The sequence below is a fragment of the Pipistrellus kuhlii genome, unplaced genomic scaffold, assembly GCF_014108245.1.
Source record: "Pipistrellus kuhlii isolate mPipKuh1 unplaced genomic scaffold, mPipKuh1.p scaffold_m20_p_4, whole genome shotgun sequence".
Classification (NCBI taxonomy): domain Eukaryota; kingdom Metazoa; phylum Chordata; class Mammalia; order Chiroptera; family Vespertilionidae; genus Pipistrellus; species Pipistrellus kuhlii.
The window spans coordinates 47,475,065-47,493,903 of NW_023425540.1; the positions used below are offsets into that span (position 1 = coordinate 47,475,065).

General features: G+C 35.3%; 1 protein-coding gene across 1 annotated transcript in view; it reads right to left on the bottom strand.

Moving 5' to 3' along the window:
• KIAA0825 (KIAA0825 ortholog) overlaps positions 1–18,839 on the bottom strand; it is a 319,903-nt gene that overhangs the window by 226,744 nt on the left and 74,320 nt on the right. Inside the window, exon 5 of the mRNA XM_045571737.1 lies at positions 7,345–7,509. Coding sequence (XP_045427693.1) covers positions 7,345–7,509 — 165 coding nt within the window. The remainder of the gene's footprint in view (positions 1–7,344; positions 7,510–18,839) is intronic.

An 18,839-nucleotide genomic window follows, 5' to 3' on the forward strand; every position in this document is an offset into this window, starting at 1 on the left:
AATGAATACATATGCCAAAAAAAAAAAAAAAAAAAGTATTCCACTTTTCCATTAAGGTTCTATTAATTAGTTTAATTTATATAAATTATATAATTTCATATAAAATAGTCAATTTCTCCTTATGTCCTGAGCAAACAAATTTTGAAAACCTTACTGATATTTCTCAGTAAGGCTTCTGACCAAAATATTCATCTGAAAATTTTTGTGGTTTTTGTTTTTCTAAATATGGTTTTATGAACTTAATCATGAGTGATTCCCAGATAACAAGGTTGACTGAAACATTCCCTAGAAGGATTATTTGATAGTGATAACATCCTCTTTGGAAAACTTATCAGTATTTATCTATTCTGAGGAAACATTTTCCTTACTCTAGTGTTTTTAATCATTTTGGATTTATGAACACCTTTGAATAAAAGTGAGAGAACACTCCATCCAAAATGCACAATAGGACTCCATGGGAACTTCACACAGACACACAGATACACACAATTAATGCTCCTTGTAAAGGGCAATCATGAACCTCAAGGGCCCATGGACTACAGTTTAAGAATCCTACTTCATTTCTCAACAAATATCTCAACAGAGATAAGAAGGTTTTAGATCAGTGTTATTCCAGTTAACCTAAAATGTTTTCTCTATGACTTGCATTTTAATGTATTTTTAAGAAGATAATACATATTAATAAGGATCAATTTTAACATTAAAATAAAATCCAGATTAATCAAATATTTTTAATAAAGAAAAAGGAGATGCATCCATAAAAATTCTAGGTGAGATGTCTGAGATTTTACTGTCTATGTTTTCTTCCAGGATTTTTATGGTTTCATTTAAGTCTTTTATCCATTTTGATTTTATTCTTGTGTATGGTGTTAAGTTAGTGGTCTAATTTATCTTTTTGCCAACACCATTTGTTGAAGAGACTGTCTTTATTGTATGTTCCTGCCTCCTTTGTCAAATATTAATTGACTGTAATGGTGTGGGTCAATTTCTGGGGTCTCTGTTCTATTCCATTGGTCTATATGCCCGTTCTTGTGCCAGTACCAAGCTGTTTTGATTTCAATGGCTTTGTACTATAGTTTGATATTCAGTATTGTGATTCCTCCAACTTTGTTGTTCTTTCTCAAGATTGCTGCAGCTATTCAGAGTCATTTTTGTTTCCACAAAAATTTTTATAGTATTTGTTTTAGTTCTGTGAAGTATGCCATTGGCATTTTAATAGGGATTACTTTGAATCTATAGATTGCTTTGGGTAACATGGACATTTTAATGATGATAATTCCCCAATCCATGAACATGGTATATGGTTCCCTTTGTTTGCATCTTTCTCTATTTCTTTTCATGTCCCTATACTTGTTTTTTCCACAATGCCATAAATGTCATATAGTGGAAATCATATAATATGTAAGCTTTTTAGACTGGCTTCTTTCACTTAGCAATGTGCATTTAAGATTCTTCCATGTTTTCTCATGGCTTGATATCTATTTCTTTTTATCACTGAATAATATCCATTGTATTGATGTACCATAGTTTATCAAATTTACCTAAGGAAAGTTATTTTGGTTGCTTCCAAGCTTTGGCAATTATTAATAAAGTGCTATAAACATTTGTGTGCAGATTTTTGTGTAGACATTAGTTTTCTACCCATTTTTGTTTATAACTAGGAACATGACTATTGGATCATGTAAGACAATGTTTAGCTTTGGAAAATACAACCAAATTGACTTCCAAGAGGCTGTACTATTTTACATCCCTATCAGCAATGAATGAGAGTTCCTGTTGCTTCACATCCTTGCCAGAACTGATACTGTTAGTGTTTCTAACATTAGGCATTTTAATTGGTGTGTAGTGCGCCCTCCTGTTTAAATCTGCATGCCCTGATGACATATGATGTGGAGCATCTTTTCATATGCTTCCTTGCCATCTATATATCTTCTTTGGTGAGGTGTCCAAATAATTGGCTCACTTCCCCCCCCCCCTCACTTTTATGTGTTTTTTATTTTATTTTATTTATTATTTTTTTACAGAGAGTGAGAGAGAGGGATAGAGAGTTAGAAACATCGATGAGAGAGAAACATTGGTCAGCTGCCTCCTGCACACCCCCTACTGAAGATGTGCCAGCAAACAAGGTACATGCGCTTAACCGGAATCGAACCTGGGACCTTTTAGTCTACAGGCCGACGCTCTATCCACCGAGCCATACCGGTTTCAGCTCCTCTCACTTTTAAATTGAGTTTTTTTGTTTCCTTGTTGAATTTTAAAAGTTTTTATTTTTTATATTTTGGATACAAGTCCTTGATCAGATATGTGTTTTGCAAATAGTTTTCTCAGTCTATGGTTAGTATTTTCATCCTCTTAATGATCTTTTCACTTGACAATTCCACTTTAGAAATTTATCATTCAAATATACATGTGCAATATTAAGATATTGTTCAAAAAATTATCATATCATTGTTTGTGGTCGCAAATAAATCGGAAAGTAAAACCCTAAATGTCCATCAGTTAGTACCTGGTTAAATGCACCAGTGGAAAACTATTCAGCTGTTAGAATGAGGTGCTTCTACATAACTATTAGTGGGAAAGAATCTGCATAGTGTGTGTAGATTTTGTTTTATTTTAACATAAGGATATATATATGGAAGTAGTTGCATCTGGAGAGTGAATTTAGACAACTGGAATAGAAATAGACTACTTTTCAGCATACATTCTTTTTTCTTCTTTACCATATGAAGAACTATTATTCAAAAAACATTTTTAAAGAAGAAAAAATAATGATGATCAAGTTAATGACATGAAGGAGCAACACCTGAATTCTTAATGTCACTTTACTTTTCTACAGAGAGCTCACAAAACCAGCCAATTTAAAAGGTATTTACTCTGGAATAATAACACTAGTTTGAAGTATAAGCTTGCAAAATCTATCTGTAAATAACTATCTGCCATTGCGTAGCTATAATTTAAGATTATGAAAAAAGTTAATTATCTTATGTTTGTTGTTACACTCTAAATACAATATCCTTATTCATTCATTCAACATGCTTTGATATTTACATAAGCCATCTGGCTATTTTCAAGATTAGTAAGTAAAAAGATAAGCTTCCCAAGCCTTTTTGCTGATGGGCAATTCTATAGTAAGATAGAAAATGAATTATCAAACAATTTTGATAATCTTTATAATGTAGTCTCCCTCCAAATTAAAAAAAGATTTAAAAACTTAATCCTACATAGAGAAGCAAAAGGAATAATTTTAAGAGAAGATTCATAACTTTGACTCTACACTAGTAAAATATGTTATGGTTTTAACAAATTGTGGCATTTTATATTTGTTGGCAATTCAAAATGGTCAACTTTAAAATCCCAAATTGTCAAACTTCATAAATTCTGTGAACATGTGACATATTATTTCACATATTTAAAAGTATATTGAAAATCCTATACACTTATTCACATCGTCTAGAGAAGGTAGCCCATTTTGGGCTAAATGGTCTAAAACACAGGTTATTTGCATGCAATCAACACTGATTTCTTTGGAAGCATGCCCCGATAGAGGGCCTCAGTAGAGTGCAGAGAGTCACAGGAATGCTAGTTGCTGAGCAGCCTCCCCCACAGAGTTCACTGTGGTTCATTTTACACTTCTGGTTAGTTCCCACACTGTTGCTCTCTTTCATGGAGAGTAGAGGTTGGCAGTACTTCCCTGTGACATCCACTTTCACACCCAAATTGGTCTTCATAGGCTCCCATTGTGTGTACTACAAAGCAACTTGCCTTGTTGGCAGCTCTAAGTGGGAACTACAAGTCTTTCTTTTCTTCACTGTTCTTTTCTGGCTCACAAGCAACCTCCCACCAAAAGCTGAATCTGTAGAAGAGACTACATCCAAGAGATAATACTATGAAAAAGTATGAAGAGAGGCCCAGGTGGCCACCTTGCAAATTTCCAATGTGGAAGCCTTCGACCTCTCTGCCCAAGAAACAGCTAAAGTCCTAGTGTAATGAGCTTTACAAACCCTAGGAGCCTCTTTACCTTAACTACATACACCTCCCTAATACAATCCCTTAACCATCTAGCTAAGGAACTCTTAGAAGCCATTTGACCCCTCTTAGGACCCCCTAAGAGTACAAACAATCTTTCAGAAGATCTGAAATCTTTGATTCTTCTGAGACAAACCCTAAGTGTTCTTCTTACATCCAATTGAAGCAGCCATTGCTCTTTGTCATTGCTGGGGCTAAAGAAAAATGAGGGCCAAGAAATCCTGGTTTAGATAAATCTCAGATGCCACCTTTGGAAAATTTGAGGAACTGCCCTAAGAACAACTTTATTTTGAAAGAATCAAACCTGAAGCTACTTCATAAGATATAATCACCTAAAAGAAATATAGTAACCATCAAATAATGTCCTATCTTTTCCTGAAATGACAAAAAAAAGAAAACCATCAAATTATGACCCATAAAAGCAAATAAATGTATCTAAATACCACTTATTTCTCAAAAACAAATTTGTGTCTCTATAAAATCTATTGAATCATATTCAAATTACTAAGAACTCTGCCAATTTGACTAACTTGATAACATAGTAGGAAACATCAAAGTAAAAAGTAAATTATTTGGCTAAGCATCTTTATATTTTCTTTATGTGATGTTAAGCACCTGGGTATTTTTAAAACATCTGGACAATAAAAACATACAAACACAAACTTACCTTTCATCACACTGTTTTGGTTACATAGACATAGTAGGTAACTCTTTCCAAGATCTTTATTAGCAAAATATGCTCCAATCAAAGGAAATACACAGGAAACCAAATGACTTGATCTTTTCCCCCATTCTCTCCCACACAAGATTTTTAAGCAAAAGATTAACTATCAGGATAACTTAAGATACGTTTGGTTTCTTTAATCATCCATTTCAAGGAATCTTTTCCTTTCTGATTTACGAAACAAAGGTTTTTGATAAAAATTGATTAGCTTGACTTACACACAATAAAACATTTAAGATTTTTCTGACAATTTCCCCCAAGATCATTCTTTTCAGGGATCTGTAAAGTTATGCCAGATTAAATCAATCTTGGCTTTGTTACAAAAATATATAAATTTTAACAATAAAGAAGATATATATCAGAAAGGGTGCTCTAGTACTTAGACATTTCTTATACCTGTCCTTCAAAATTCATTCCATATTATGTTCAATAATCCACAAATATATTTCTATAGAACAATTGAAGTTGCTCTTATTTATTTCTATTTTATTTTTTTGTAAATCTTCACCTGAGGATATTTTTTCTTTGATTTTTAGAGAGAGTGGAAGGGAAGGGGAGAAACACAGAGAAACATCCATGTGAGAGAGACACATCGATTTTTTGCCCCCCCCCCCCCCGAAAAGAGCCAGGGGTCGAGCCTGCAACCGAGGTACATGCCTTTGACCAGGAATCGAACCAACATCCTTCAGTCTGAGGACTGATGCTCTTCCATTGAGCCAAACCATCTAGGGCTGAAGTTGATTTTATCTGGCATGCTGCTTATATGATAATAAATTTGAAATAAGACAGTAATATTGTGGAATAATAATATATTTTCTCTGTCGAGTTATTCAATAATGGGAACTACTATTCTGAAATATACAGCATTTGCCAAATCTCAACATTGCTTAATTTTAATCTAATGACGTCAAACACACTTTTTCTTCTTTTTTTAAAAATCACTATGACAATTTTTTGCTTCAATTCTTAGCCATGTCAGTTTTACATCTTTACAGTAACTTTCTAATGCAATTCTAATTTTCAATTTATGTTGCTCTTAAGGGAAATCAAGTACTCAGAATTGACCTAAATTTTCTAAGGTCTAGCCTAAGACCAATACAAGATGAGACCAAATGGGTAGGGTACAGATTTGTTGAAATACACTGTTTCTTTATCCACCTCAGAAAAGATCTGCTACAGATGTGGATGAGGGATGCCAAATCTTAGCCAGGAATAATGTATGAGTACCTATCCCAAGTGTCAACTGCTCAAGGAATCAACATTTTGCAATAAAATATTAAGATGTCATATTTCTTTACTCAGATCTCTCCATGGCCAAGTCAGTTCCTTTTAGAAAATCCTCTAGGGCTCACATTATCTCCTAATTAAATCTACTTTTTTATTCTGTCTTTTAACTTTAATATTTTGTGTAATATTTTTATTTTTCCATTGATTTTCTTTGCCAGCATCCGAATTCTATAATTCACTTCCACTTTTCCAAATTATTTCCAAATTTGGAAAAGTACTCTACATTAGTTACTTTATAATTTAATATATATTACTTAAACTTAACTTGAAACATAGAAGGTTAGTAAGTTATGCTTAATATAAAACAAACTTTAACCCTGTAACTTTTCTAACATTATTTACCTGAGCAAAGCAAATTTAAAAATATTAAAGGTAAATATATTAAAGCAAATGTAATTTGTTTCTAAGATATCAGCTTTTGAAATCTCAGATTCACTTCTTGCCTAACTTTGTTTTACAAATGCAGCCACTATCTATTTTTATTCCTTAAAATGACATATGATATCATGTAAAAGAGAATTTTGTATTGTTCTTTCTGATGTAGGTGAAAATCTGTATAAGTATAGATATGAACACACAGAACATATTATGGCTTTGAATTCTACCTTTAATTTTAGAAACATTCTTCCAACACAAATGGCACTGCTTTCTTCAAAAGGACTTTATTATACTAAACTTAAAGTAACATATTATATAATTCTAATTACTATTAGAACACATTTATTGTTTATGAAATGCTAGAGTTTCTTTTAAAGTATTCACATTCAATAAATCATTTAATTCTCACAGCCCTACATAATATATTGCAATCTAAAGCATCTAATTGTAAAAGGAAACAAAGAGAAATTTATTTTAGTGCTACACTATCATTTGGAAAATGAGAAAACTGAGGTCTAAGGATGCTAAATGTTTTTGCTCAAGGTCATCCAGCTGCTAGTAGAAGAGGAGCTACTAGATCATTAAGTCTGCTTCTTTTTTTTCATAGGCCAGGCTGTGCTTCTTTGAATTAAAAAAATAAATAAATAAAATAAAAATAAAAATAAAAATCTGATTTTAGTTAAAGGCAATTATCTGAAATTGACTTATGATGCTTTGTCAACTAGAATTATGGAATTTGCCATGTGTAAAGGATAAAAATGTAATTCTATGGTTTAATAGAATTTTCTTTACTTAATGTTTCTCTTGGGCTTTATGTTTCTTTAAAGGATTCTATAAATTTTTTTTTCAAGTAATGGAATAGATTCAGTGGCAGGAAGCAAAAATAGGGAGAATAATAGATTTACAATTTAAACAAAAGGGCATGTTACCTGATTTATTGTTCCTTGGTATCTTGAGTGATAAAAAAATTTCTTCAAACAATTCTTGAACATTTTTTTCCAGCTTCAAAAAGGATTTTATGAGCTGTGATAAGAATTCAAGTTCATCTAAGGAAATAAAAAAATTTTGTCCTTTCTCTGGGCATTCAGAAGTAACTGTGAAAAGAGAAGATCAACACTATAGTACATTGTATTATTTTTAAGTAAATACTATAATAATCTATGTGATTACATAAACAATCAAAACTAATTATATCTTCAATAAATAAGCCAAGTTTGCTTTTTAAGAAATATATATATAAAATCTTCTAGGAGAGTCTTCTCTTCTGGGAAGCTGGAGATGAGTACTCTCTTTAATACAAATATGACAAATAATTGTATTTATTCTCAGAACTATAAACAGAAATGTGATTTGTTGTTGTAAAATCATATCTTATAAAATTTTATTTTTTAAAAGTCTGGCACAACTTTAATATAGTCACAAGGAAACTTAAGACAAATCCAAGTTGATGGACATTCTACAAAATAGCTAATCTAAACTCTTCAAAAGTAAAACGACATGACAATTGAAATTAATACATAATCAGGCCCTGGCTGGGAGCTCATTTGGCAAGAATGTTGTCCTGCTACACCAAGGTTGGGTGTCCATCCCCAATCAGGCACATACATGAAGCAAACAATAAATGCATAAATAAATGGAACAACAAGTCCATGTTTCTGTCTCTCAAATCAATAAAAAAGTTAATACTAGTACACGTTAGTATTTTATTTTATTATAAAGGACTTTATTGGGGTAAATTGGTGAAATCTGAGTAATGTCAACAATTCAATGCTATTATTGCATGACTGTTAATTTTCTGATTTAGACAACTATAATGTGGTTATGAAAGAGAATACCCTTTTGTTTAAGACATATTCATTAAAGTATATGAAGGCAAATGTCTGTAGCCTATTCTCAGTTCATGGAACAATAATAGTTTTAAGAGAAAGAGAATGCAAATGTGAAAATGTGGCAAAAAGTAACATTTAAGGAATGTATATTTTCGTAGTCAGAAATTAAAACAATTATTATATTTTAAAATATATTTTATTGATTTTTTACAGAGAGGAAGGGAGAGAGATAGAGAGCTAGGAACGTCGATGAGAGAGAAACATCGACCAGTTGCCTCTTGCACACCCCCTACCGGGGATGTACCCACAACCAATGTATATGCCCTTGTCCGGAATCGAACCTGGGACCTTTCAGTCCGCAGACTGACGCTCTACCACCGAGCCAAACCGGTTTCGGCAAAATAATTATTTTTTAAAGACTAGATAAAATACATAAATCTTCAAGATTTTAGAAGTGTCATTACTCTATCACCAACAACAAGCAAATTAACTTAGTAGTTGAAGCTAGACTATATAATTCATGAAATCATGTTTTCAAAAATAACCTGTATAAATAATTGTAATATATATTGCTTTCTAAAGAACAATACTCCTTAAAATAAACAAAATTGATTATTTTACTTTTATAACTATGCTACTTTCAAGTCACACTACAAATTTAATATGGTAGAAAAATATCTTAAACTTTTTAAGAATATGGAGTATAAGATTGACCTCACCAAATGGCACCTGGGACCAAGTTTTCAAGTATTTACAGAATCCTTAATTATTGCCATTTTTTAAAAAAAACCTCTTAATTACAAAATGAAAATGTTGAGTACTACTATAAAATAAGCATCAAGTTCCTTTGGAGAGAAAAAAATAAGAGTGTTACTTAGAAATTATGTAAGTTCTGGTGATTCCATGTAAAAATTGGTTACCTTCATCATATGGATTTTAGAAGGAAGATTCCAATAATGTAGCAATTTTATGGATAACTCATAACCTTTAAAATTTTTATAACAAACTTATAACTATAAACACCTTGGATTTCCTAAAATAAAACAAAAATTAAGGGAAAACTGCTCAGGATTATGCTCTTATAAAATTTCACCATGAAGAAAATATGCACAGATATTCATTGAAACTATTGTCCTATGTAAATACATAAAAGTAGTGAGGGGGAGAGGAAGAGAGAGAGAGAGAGAGAGAGAGAGAGAGAGAGAGAGAGAGAGAGAGAGAGAGAGAGAGAGAGAGAGAGAGAGAGAGAGAGAGAAAGTTATATCACATAGAGAATATAAACTAAAAATTATGATATAAACTACAGAATATGTATTTACTTAGAGGTATTTTTCACCTACTGGCTAATAGTTAAAATATTAACTCCATTCTCTTATAGAAAAAGTAAGGACTTTGAAAATAAATCTAGAAGGGTATTAGGGCTCCTCACAACAAAGCAGCATTTGGAATAATTATCAAAGTCCAGCTAAATCAGACAAACCATAAAAATAGAGGCAGTAGCTGAAAGCACACATATTATTTTTCAAAACCATTAGCAACAGAATTCTTGTTAATAATAGCATTAAGATACAGGAGAAAATGAGAAGCTAGAAAATCAGATAATCTGAAGCTGGTGGATCAGTATAATAGGATAAAAGGTGCACATTTTTGTTTTCCCAAGAAAAATGAACACTAGCCACCCTATTATTGAATGTGAAAGGATCTATTTCCAGTAAGGAAGTATTCTTGATGCTACCAGACAAGTGATGTGAAAGAGAGGTGACACACAAAAGGTACTGAGAGTCTCATTATTTCAAATGAAATTCATGACATAACCCAAATGGAATATATTTGTTCCAGAGGGACCACATAGGAAAAAAAAATAAGCAGCATTTTTTTTTTGCCAGCACCCAAGTCACTTCCTGAGAGGTGGGACCTGGAAGCACACTAGCTTTGCAGTGGCCTCAAGGAGCACTGTGCCTTCCTAAGCACCTGCCTCGGGCCCAGGTAGCAGAGGAAGGAACACATACAAGCACCATGAAAAAACAAACACCAAGAAGAAATGGAAGCTGTTTCTTTCCTCTTTTCTCCAGCATTATTTTTGTAACTGATTTTTCAGATTTAAATGACTAGGAAAGCATCTGAGGTAAAACTAAGATAAGAAATAGCCCTGACCGGTTTGGATCAGTGGATAGAGTGTTGGCCTGCGGGCTGAAGGGTCGTGGGTTTCATTCCGGTCAGGGGCATGTACCTTGGTTGCTGGCATATCCCCAGTAGGGGGTGTGCAGGAGGCAGCTGGTCAGTGTTTCTCATCGATGTTTCTAGCTTTCTATCCCTCTCCCTTCCTCTCTGTAAAAAAACCAATAAAATAAAAAGAAATAGTTCCCCCTTAGTTTTAAAAATTGAATTGTTTTTTATCTCTTTTGAGGAAGTTTCCATATGTAACATTTTTACCCTCAAAAGAGTCAGGGTAAAAATGTTAGAGAAGTTGAGTAAATAAATGAGAGAATAAATGATTAAAAGGATGAAGTTGTTATCTTTGAGGTTGAGTGAAAATGCAACCCAACACATGATGAAGATATGGAAATTTAGATTCCTCACGAATGTCAGAACACCTCTTCTGGCTGGGTGGTGAGAGGTTAGAGAGAGGATTACAGGGGAAGCTGAGCCTCCTAACAGTTAATGAATCTGAATTTGAAGTCAGAAAACATTTAACTTCCTTCACCCCCTCCATGTTTTATTAGGTGGCATGCTGCTATTTATAATACCACTACCTGAGTCACAGGTGGCCTTTGAGTAGAGGGGTTAGCATACAGAATTAGGAGTCAGATGGCCTGGACTACGGTCCTGCCACTGTTCCCTTCTAGCTGTGTGACTTTGGACATTTACTTGGCCTCTCTGTGCCTCAATAGTGTTTGAAGTTTCTCTTATAGCAGTAACTGAGTGGAGTCACTTCCTCTATGAAGCCTGCCTCGGATCCCAGACCAGCTTAGTTTCCTATTCTCCATGCTTCTTCATTTAGCTCCATGTCACATTCTAACTGTCAGTTTGGGAGATGTCTCCAGAAACTTTAATCCCATGAAAGACAGAGATCTTTCCCCCCATGATTGCATTCCCACTATTCATCAGAGTGTCCACATGAATGAATGATATTGCTGAGTGTCAGAGACAAAACTAACTGCTTTTTTATTCATTTTGTTTGGCTCTGTCTTCCTGCCATTAACATGTTTCTTTAGTAAAATACTAATATTAAATGAGTTGAACATTAATTACTGTATGTCAATTTGAATAGGAAATATTTTGGGAAGAAAGGACAATAAACATCATATCAGAGATCTGTTTCATTATTAACTACTTTAAGTACTGCTGTTCTATAATGAAATCCATCTCTAAGCTTAAACATTTATAAAGTTGAATGGTAGTCCCACTCCAAGATCTTCCACTGCTTATTTTATGTGAAACCCTTTAAAAATTGGATATTTTTGAGTGTGTGTGTGTGTGTGTGCGCCTCATTTTTTTTGAGAATCTAATACAACCTATACATTTATGGTCATAAAAACAGTACTTTGCATATAATTCTGGAGGTTCCCAGATCCTCTGAGGCCTGAGGGATTGATTGATCACCTGGTGGAGGATCTCTTCCTTGGTCTGTCTGACTTTATAAGAAGCAGCACCCATTGCACTCCCTCCCACTAAGGAGACATACCTCCTAAAAACTCCTACTTCCCTTTGCAAGAAGAATAGGTCCTAACCAGCTTCTACTTAATCTCATTACTCTTCCCAAGTGATAAAATAAAAGGTCTCAAAACATTAACACAGACAACTAACTCTCTTGCTAACTATGACCTAGTCCCTGCTTAAGGCGAGGGGACAAAATGAGGAGAAATAGCCCAGCCAGCATGGCTCAGTGGTTGAGCATTGACCTATGAGCCAGGAAGTCACAATTCGATTCCCAGTCAAGGGCACATGCCCAAGTTGTGGGCTCAATCCTCAGTGTGGGGCATGCAGGAGGCAGCCAATCCATAATTCTCTCTCATCATTGTTGTTCCTATCTCTCTCCCTCCCTCTCCATTCCTCTCTGAAAGCAATAAAAAATAAATATATATATTAAAAATGAAGAATAACTAAGTTCCTTTCAGGAACTTAGATAAACACAGAGATCAATACTAAGTGGCCACTGGTTTTGAGAGTGGTATATGAATACCAAAACATTCTATTCAAAAAGAATGAATTGCTAGTATATATTATATCTGCGTTTTCTGTAACTTCTTTCTCTGATTGGTCTAGGCCAGTGGTCAGCAAACCGCAGCTCACGAGCCATATGTGGCTCTTTGGCCCCTTTAGTGTGGCTCTTCCACAAAATACCAAGTCTGGGTGCATATGTACAGTGCGATTGAAGCTGTGGCCAGCACAGAAGTCGGTTTTCGGCTCTCAAAAGAATTAAATCCTTATACTGTTGAAATTTGGCTCTGTTGACCAGTGGTCGGCAAATTCATTAGTCAACAGAGCTAAATATCAACAGTACAACGATTGAAATTTCTTTTGAGAGCCAAACTTTTTAAACTCAAACTTCTTCTAATGCCACTTCTTCAAAATAGACTCGCTCTGGTATTTTTGTGGATGAGCCACACTCAAGGGGGCAACGAGCTGCATGTGGCTCAGGAACCGCGGTTTGCCTACCACTGGTCTAGGCCACGATAGGTGTTACACTTAAATTTTGCAGCCATTGACACGATGGGCAATAGTGATCTAAAGTCAGGTAGACACATGGACAGAGAGGACCACCAGAGCCTCCGTGTTTGGAATAAACCCTGACAGCACACCAAAAGCCCCCACATGACAGGGAAGTTTGCTGCTCCCTTTGGAGGGGCCCACGCAGCAAAAATATCATTGCTTCACCACCCGAGAGAGACCTAACTGGCTGAAAATCGTGGCAACAGAGAGTGACCTTGAAGCTATTCTTCTGGGTCAATGAAAGAAACTGAAAAGAAACTACTTCTATTATTACCCTTTTTTGATTCCCAGGCCAGCACTGGCTCCACTGGATGTTACCTAAACGTACTGTTAGATGATAACGGAATTCTCCCACACTCTGTTCCATCTTCTCTGGCAAAAGCTGTCAGTATTACATTAGCAAGGGATTGGACTTCTCTCTCAGTTGCCAAGGGTATGATACTCCTGTACCTCTCCTATTTTCTATCTTACTTTGCTTTCTTTGACTGAGAACATGAGAGAGAAGATCTGAGTCCTGATGCGGTCACTGTTAATTGAAGATGCTAATCAAAGAATGGTTTACCTTTGAATTCAGCCAAAAGTGAGAACTGTACACTGGACAAATTTCTCAATATTTTCTCAACTGACCTTTATTTTTTTTTTCCTTTTATGCTAGTTTAACTCCCAGTTATAAATACATCGATATGCTGACCCTTTCAGGGAACATCTTAATATAAAAGACATCTACAGTGTAATAAATGGGGTTTAAATTCTAAGTAATGTATGCTAATGACACATTATTAATGAAATATCTTCCTAATATTCATTTCTTGGCCTCAATTTTTTTGCTAGAGTTCAGTTAATTATCTCTTTTCATATGTGTTACTTCTATTATCGCGACTAAAAATTAACCTATAGAAAACACTTAAACTAAGTTAACAATCATTTTACTATAATCTAAGATTGTACCTGAGAATTGATAATTCACTTGTTAAAGAAATATGCTATGACAAAGATGTGCCATTATCAGCTCTTAAAATAACATGTTAAAATTAATTTAAAAATTTAGCACTGGAATAAAAATAAGGCTATCATCAAAAAGATGGATTTAAGTTGACACCTGCTGAGTGTGCTTCCTAATATATTTTCTAATTGAATCATAAACCCTTCAAAAGAGATTGGACTTTTTTCCTTTTTTATAGTAAAATATGAAGAACAAGATACTCTTTACACTTTTTTTTTTTTTTTTTTTTACCAAGTAGGTAAATTATTTTATAATACCTAGGACCGTATGTTAAAATGAATATGAAAATGGTAGTGGTAGTGATGGGAATCTCTTACACCCACCCAGAGCTCATGAACTCAGCATTCTAACAGAGAGCAGGGGAAGCCACTTCTCAGGTATGATGGCTCTTCATAGAATAAATTCTATAGTTAATTTTACCCTTTAGCTGCCTTCCTCACCTAAGAAGTAGTTATTTAACCAAAAAGGCAAAGACATATTTCCCTCCAACTTCAAATAGCACCTCGGGGTCAGATACTGTCTTTTACATCGTCTTGCCTCAAAAGGCGTAGGAACCGCAAATAGCATTTTTAAAGTGGGTTTTACTTGCTAATTAAACAAATTAGCAAATAATACATGTACTAGTCTTAGGCACCGTGTGACAGAAGGAGATGGGTAGGAGAGAGGCTCAGAGTGAATCTGAAAACAGGACCGGGTGACTAACAAGGGCACAGCTCAGACCAATCACCACCAGCTGTGGCCAGTCCTGTCTCTTCAGAGTAGAGTTAGCTCTCTTTAAGTTCAGGCAAGAAGAACTGTTTTAGGTTCAATATATAAGAAGAATTCAGAGCTAAGAAAGTATATGGATAAAAAACTAATTGGAGAAAATATCAAGGGTTGATTGCCAGCATATTTTAGTACCAATGGTTGATCCTGGGCTCTGTTGTTCTGTTATGGTTTGTTTCATGGAAACATTTTTTTTTTAATTTATATTAAAAAAAAAAAAGGTAAATAGAAAATACATGAAAACTTAAGCAACTGGATCTAAGTTGCTTTTTTGAATATATAAGCAAATCTTAGATTTAGTTTATTTTTATGCTACAATGAAAAACATAAAACTTTATCCAACAAACACAAATACTTAAAAATTTGCTTGTATTGTATTTGGGTCTAGTGTTGGTGGTGACTGGGTTGTGACAAAAAAGAGAGAAGAGTAGATAGTCAGGGAGAAAAAGAGAAAGGCAAAGAGAAGCTGGGGGAGGCGGGCTGTGAGCTGACCTGGCTTTTCTCTTTGTAAAAGGAGTGGAAAAATCAAAACAATAAGAATACTTCACGACATGTGAAAACTATAGGAAATTCAAGTTTCAGGGCCCACAAATAAGGTTTCTTTGGAACACAGCCTCCCTGCTTTGTTTGTGTTTTGTCTGTGGCTACGTTGTGACATGACCACAGAACTGAGTAGTGGAGGCAGAGACTATGTGGCCTGCAAAGCGTAAAGTAGTAACTATTTATCCCTTCAGAGAAAGGGCTAGCTCTGCCCTTAGAAGAATAGGAAGAATGCAAAAGACAGTCACAGAGATGTTGACAAGCAGAGGCAGAAACCCTGGTTAAAGGTGGGGCCGGGAGGAGAAAGGATGAAATGGATATCAAATAACTACAGCTCCATTTACTGACCACACACTATGTGGTGAAAACTTTATACATGTTATTTCTACTATTCAGTGGAACCATAAGGAGAAAACTGAGGCTCAGAGAAGGTAAGTTACTTATCAGTGAGGAACAAAGTAAACATAGTCTTTGAGAAAAACAGCAGCAACACCAGATTTTACCGAACAAAGTATGAATGTCTCGTATGAATCTGTATGATCCATACAGGAATAATACGGACCATTTCTGGCCATCAACTAGAGCCAATGTATACTTCAGCCAATTTTAGGAATCATCTTTTATTTTTCTCTATCTTTCAAACAACAAGCTCTATCCATGATAACAATAGAAAATACTTTTTTTGTTGTTTGTTTATTTACTAGTACACTAATCATATCAACTTTGTGTAGTAAGCACCAATATTAGCATTTACCCCCAAGGCATGAAGAGGTCAAAGAAATTGCTCAAGATCACCAAACTCAAAAGTAGCTTTTGAAATGCACCTTACAGAATTTCCTGGAGACAGGTTAACACACAGATTGCCAGGCCACCCCCTAAGTTTCTGATTGCGTGATTCTGGGGGAGAGCCTGATGAGAATTTAGATTGGCCCCGTGTTCTAGGTGATGCTGTCGCTGCTGATTTGGAAATCACATTCTGAGAACTATTACTCTAACGCCTCCCCATGATTTCTGTGTCCTCCCACCCAGCAGTCCTGTTCTCAATTTTTAAGGCTTTGCTGCAGTAAAAACGCTCATCAAAATTCACACTTGGATTCTTGGGGGGAAATGATCTTCTAAGAGGTTTTCTTATTCTCCCAGCTCAGGAGATAAACATCACTGGACAAGTTCTATTTCTGAAACACTTCTCTCAAGTTACTTTAAAACTTGAACAAACATGTATAATTTCAAGATCAAAGACTGGTTTTCAAGACTCTGTAATCTGCCCCTATGCCATATATCACCTCATTCATCTATTTATTTATTTGACAGTTTTTGTCTGCCTAGCACTGTTTTTCCCTTTCTGGAGATAAGCTAATCAGAGATCCCCCTTGGGCCTTTGTTTTGTTTGTTTGTTAATCCCCACCTGAGGATATTTTTTCCCATTGATTTTTAGAAAGTAGAAGGTAGGAAGGAAGGGGGAGAAAGAAACGTCAATGTGAGAGAGATAAATCCATTGGTTACTTCCCACACATGAGGATTATACCTTCAACAGAGGTACATGCCCTTGACTAGAAATTGAGATCCTTTGGTGCACAGGCCAGCACTCTAACCACTAAGAAACACTGGCCAGGGCCCCCTTAAGACATTTTGAACAGAGGTTAACAGGAAAGCTGTTAGGATATGAGCAGGAAGCTGTCAGGGGAACATACCCTACTGAGTGGAGAAACTGGCCTGAGAAGGAAGTCATTGCATTAGGGAGAAACAAAAGCAACAGAAGGTGAAATACAGCTTGAAAGCTAATTACAAGTTGCTCGGGTCTCTATAGATCCTTCAGTTTCTAGTATCCCAGAGATTTAATTGTTTAGCTCTATACTGTGTGAATTACCACATTCTTCTTTAATAAGTGCCCCTCCCTTTTTTTTAGCATAAGAAGAAGAGTTGAAGAATGGGAGAATAAGCATGTCACTTGCAAGAGTCTTGGCTAATGCCTTTATCAATAATATATACAACAGGTCGCCTCAATGTCTCCGACAGTGACCTCTCCCACTGGTATGTCTGAACTACAAGGGAAGCACTTCTCCTTTCCCTCTGCCTACACAAGGCCTACTCATCCTTCAAGGCCAAACTCAAGTCCAAACCCTTCATTAAGTTTTTTCTAGCTTGCTCTTCCTTACACAAAAATCTCCCTTCCCTGGATTTCTAATGCACTTAGTCTTATACAAATTACCTGAAAATTAATTTACTATGATATTATCTACTTTCCCCCTTTCATATTGCTTTGTGAGTTAGTCTTTTTCAGTTCTAAATTTGAAGATAATAAATTGATTTCAAGCTTCAGAAACAATTGCTTGAGAAAACCAGTTGTTTTTTGTTTTTTGTTTTCTGCAAAAGAAATGTAATGAACTGCTCCAGAGTTGAGCTGTGGTGAGGATGGGTGGTAGAGAGTAAGTCTGAACTACAGAGTAAGACACCATGTCACAATTCTCAGGGTTGAGTGATGAGATGGAACAGTGGTCAGCAAACTCATTAGTCAACAAAGCCAAATATCAACAGTACAGCAATTGAAATTTCTTTTGAGAGCCAAATTTTTTAAACTTAAACTATATAGGTAGGTACATTGTTATTAACTTAATTAGGGTACATGGTATTTTGTGGAAGAGCCACACTTAAGGGGCCAAAGAGCCACATGTGGCTTGCGAGCTGCAGTTTGCCAACCACTGAGATAGGAGAAGCCAGAAGACCTGAGAAACAAGGCCCGCATTTTCTTTCTGTTGTGCCTTGTAATTTAACTCTCCGTTCTGTTTTCATTCTCTGCTTTGCATCATAGGAAAGCAGCAGAAAGTGAACACTGTGGTTCATCTCTTTTCACTTTTTTGCTTCTCCAGATACTGTAACTTTGCAACCAACACAGTCCCAATTCATCTTGATCATCCTGGATGGAAGTCAGAGGGACACCCTACCTCCTGGAATCATTCTTTCAGAACTCTACTGCTTGTCTGCATAACTTGCAGTGTTACAGAAAACCAGAGAAGAACCAAGCAACACTTAGATAGAGTTACATTTATTATGAGCGGGTCCAGAGAATAATGTCACTCAAATTCTGGGCCCCAACATGGAATAACTTTCCCCTATTTATGTTTTTACCTTTGTCTCCCAAATATGGGGTGTTTCTGGCCCCCTTTGCAAATTCTTAAAGAGTCCCTATGTGCTGGGACCTTGAGACCTCAACCAAAGGCCTGGCCTCGTGCCAGCACTTGTAACTTCATCTGGGGAAGGTTTAATGGCCTCTCTGAAGTGGGAGTAGTCTTATTTTCCTTATTATTTAAGCAAGCAAGCACTTACAGATGCCAAATAGCAGGGTTAAATTTTCAAACAGCAGTTTTTACATAAGATGGATGCTTCACCAGTAGCTTTTTATATAGTCATATTTTAATTTCTCAGTCTAGATGGGAAGCAAAGGTCTTCCACTTTTTGGAATGCCTATTAATCTTTGCAAAATATTTTTTTAATAGTAGGAGCTCAATTAATAAGTTGATTAGTTGGCGAGTACATTATACTTCCAGATACTGATTTATTTCAAGGAAATGAAGAA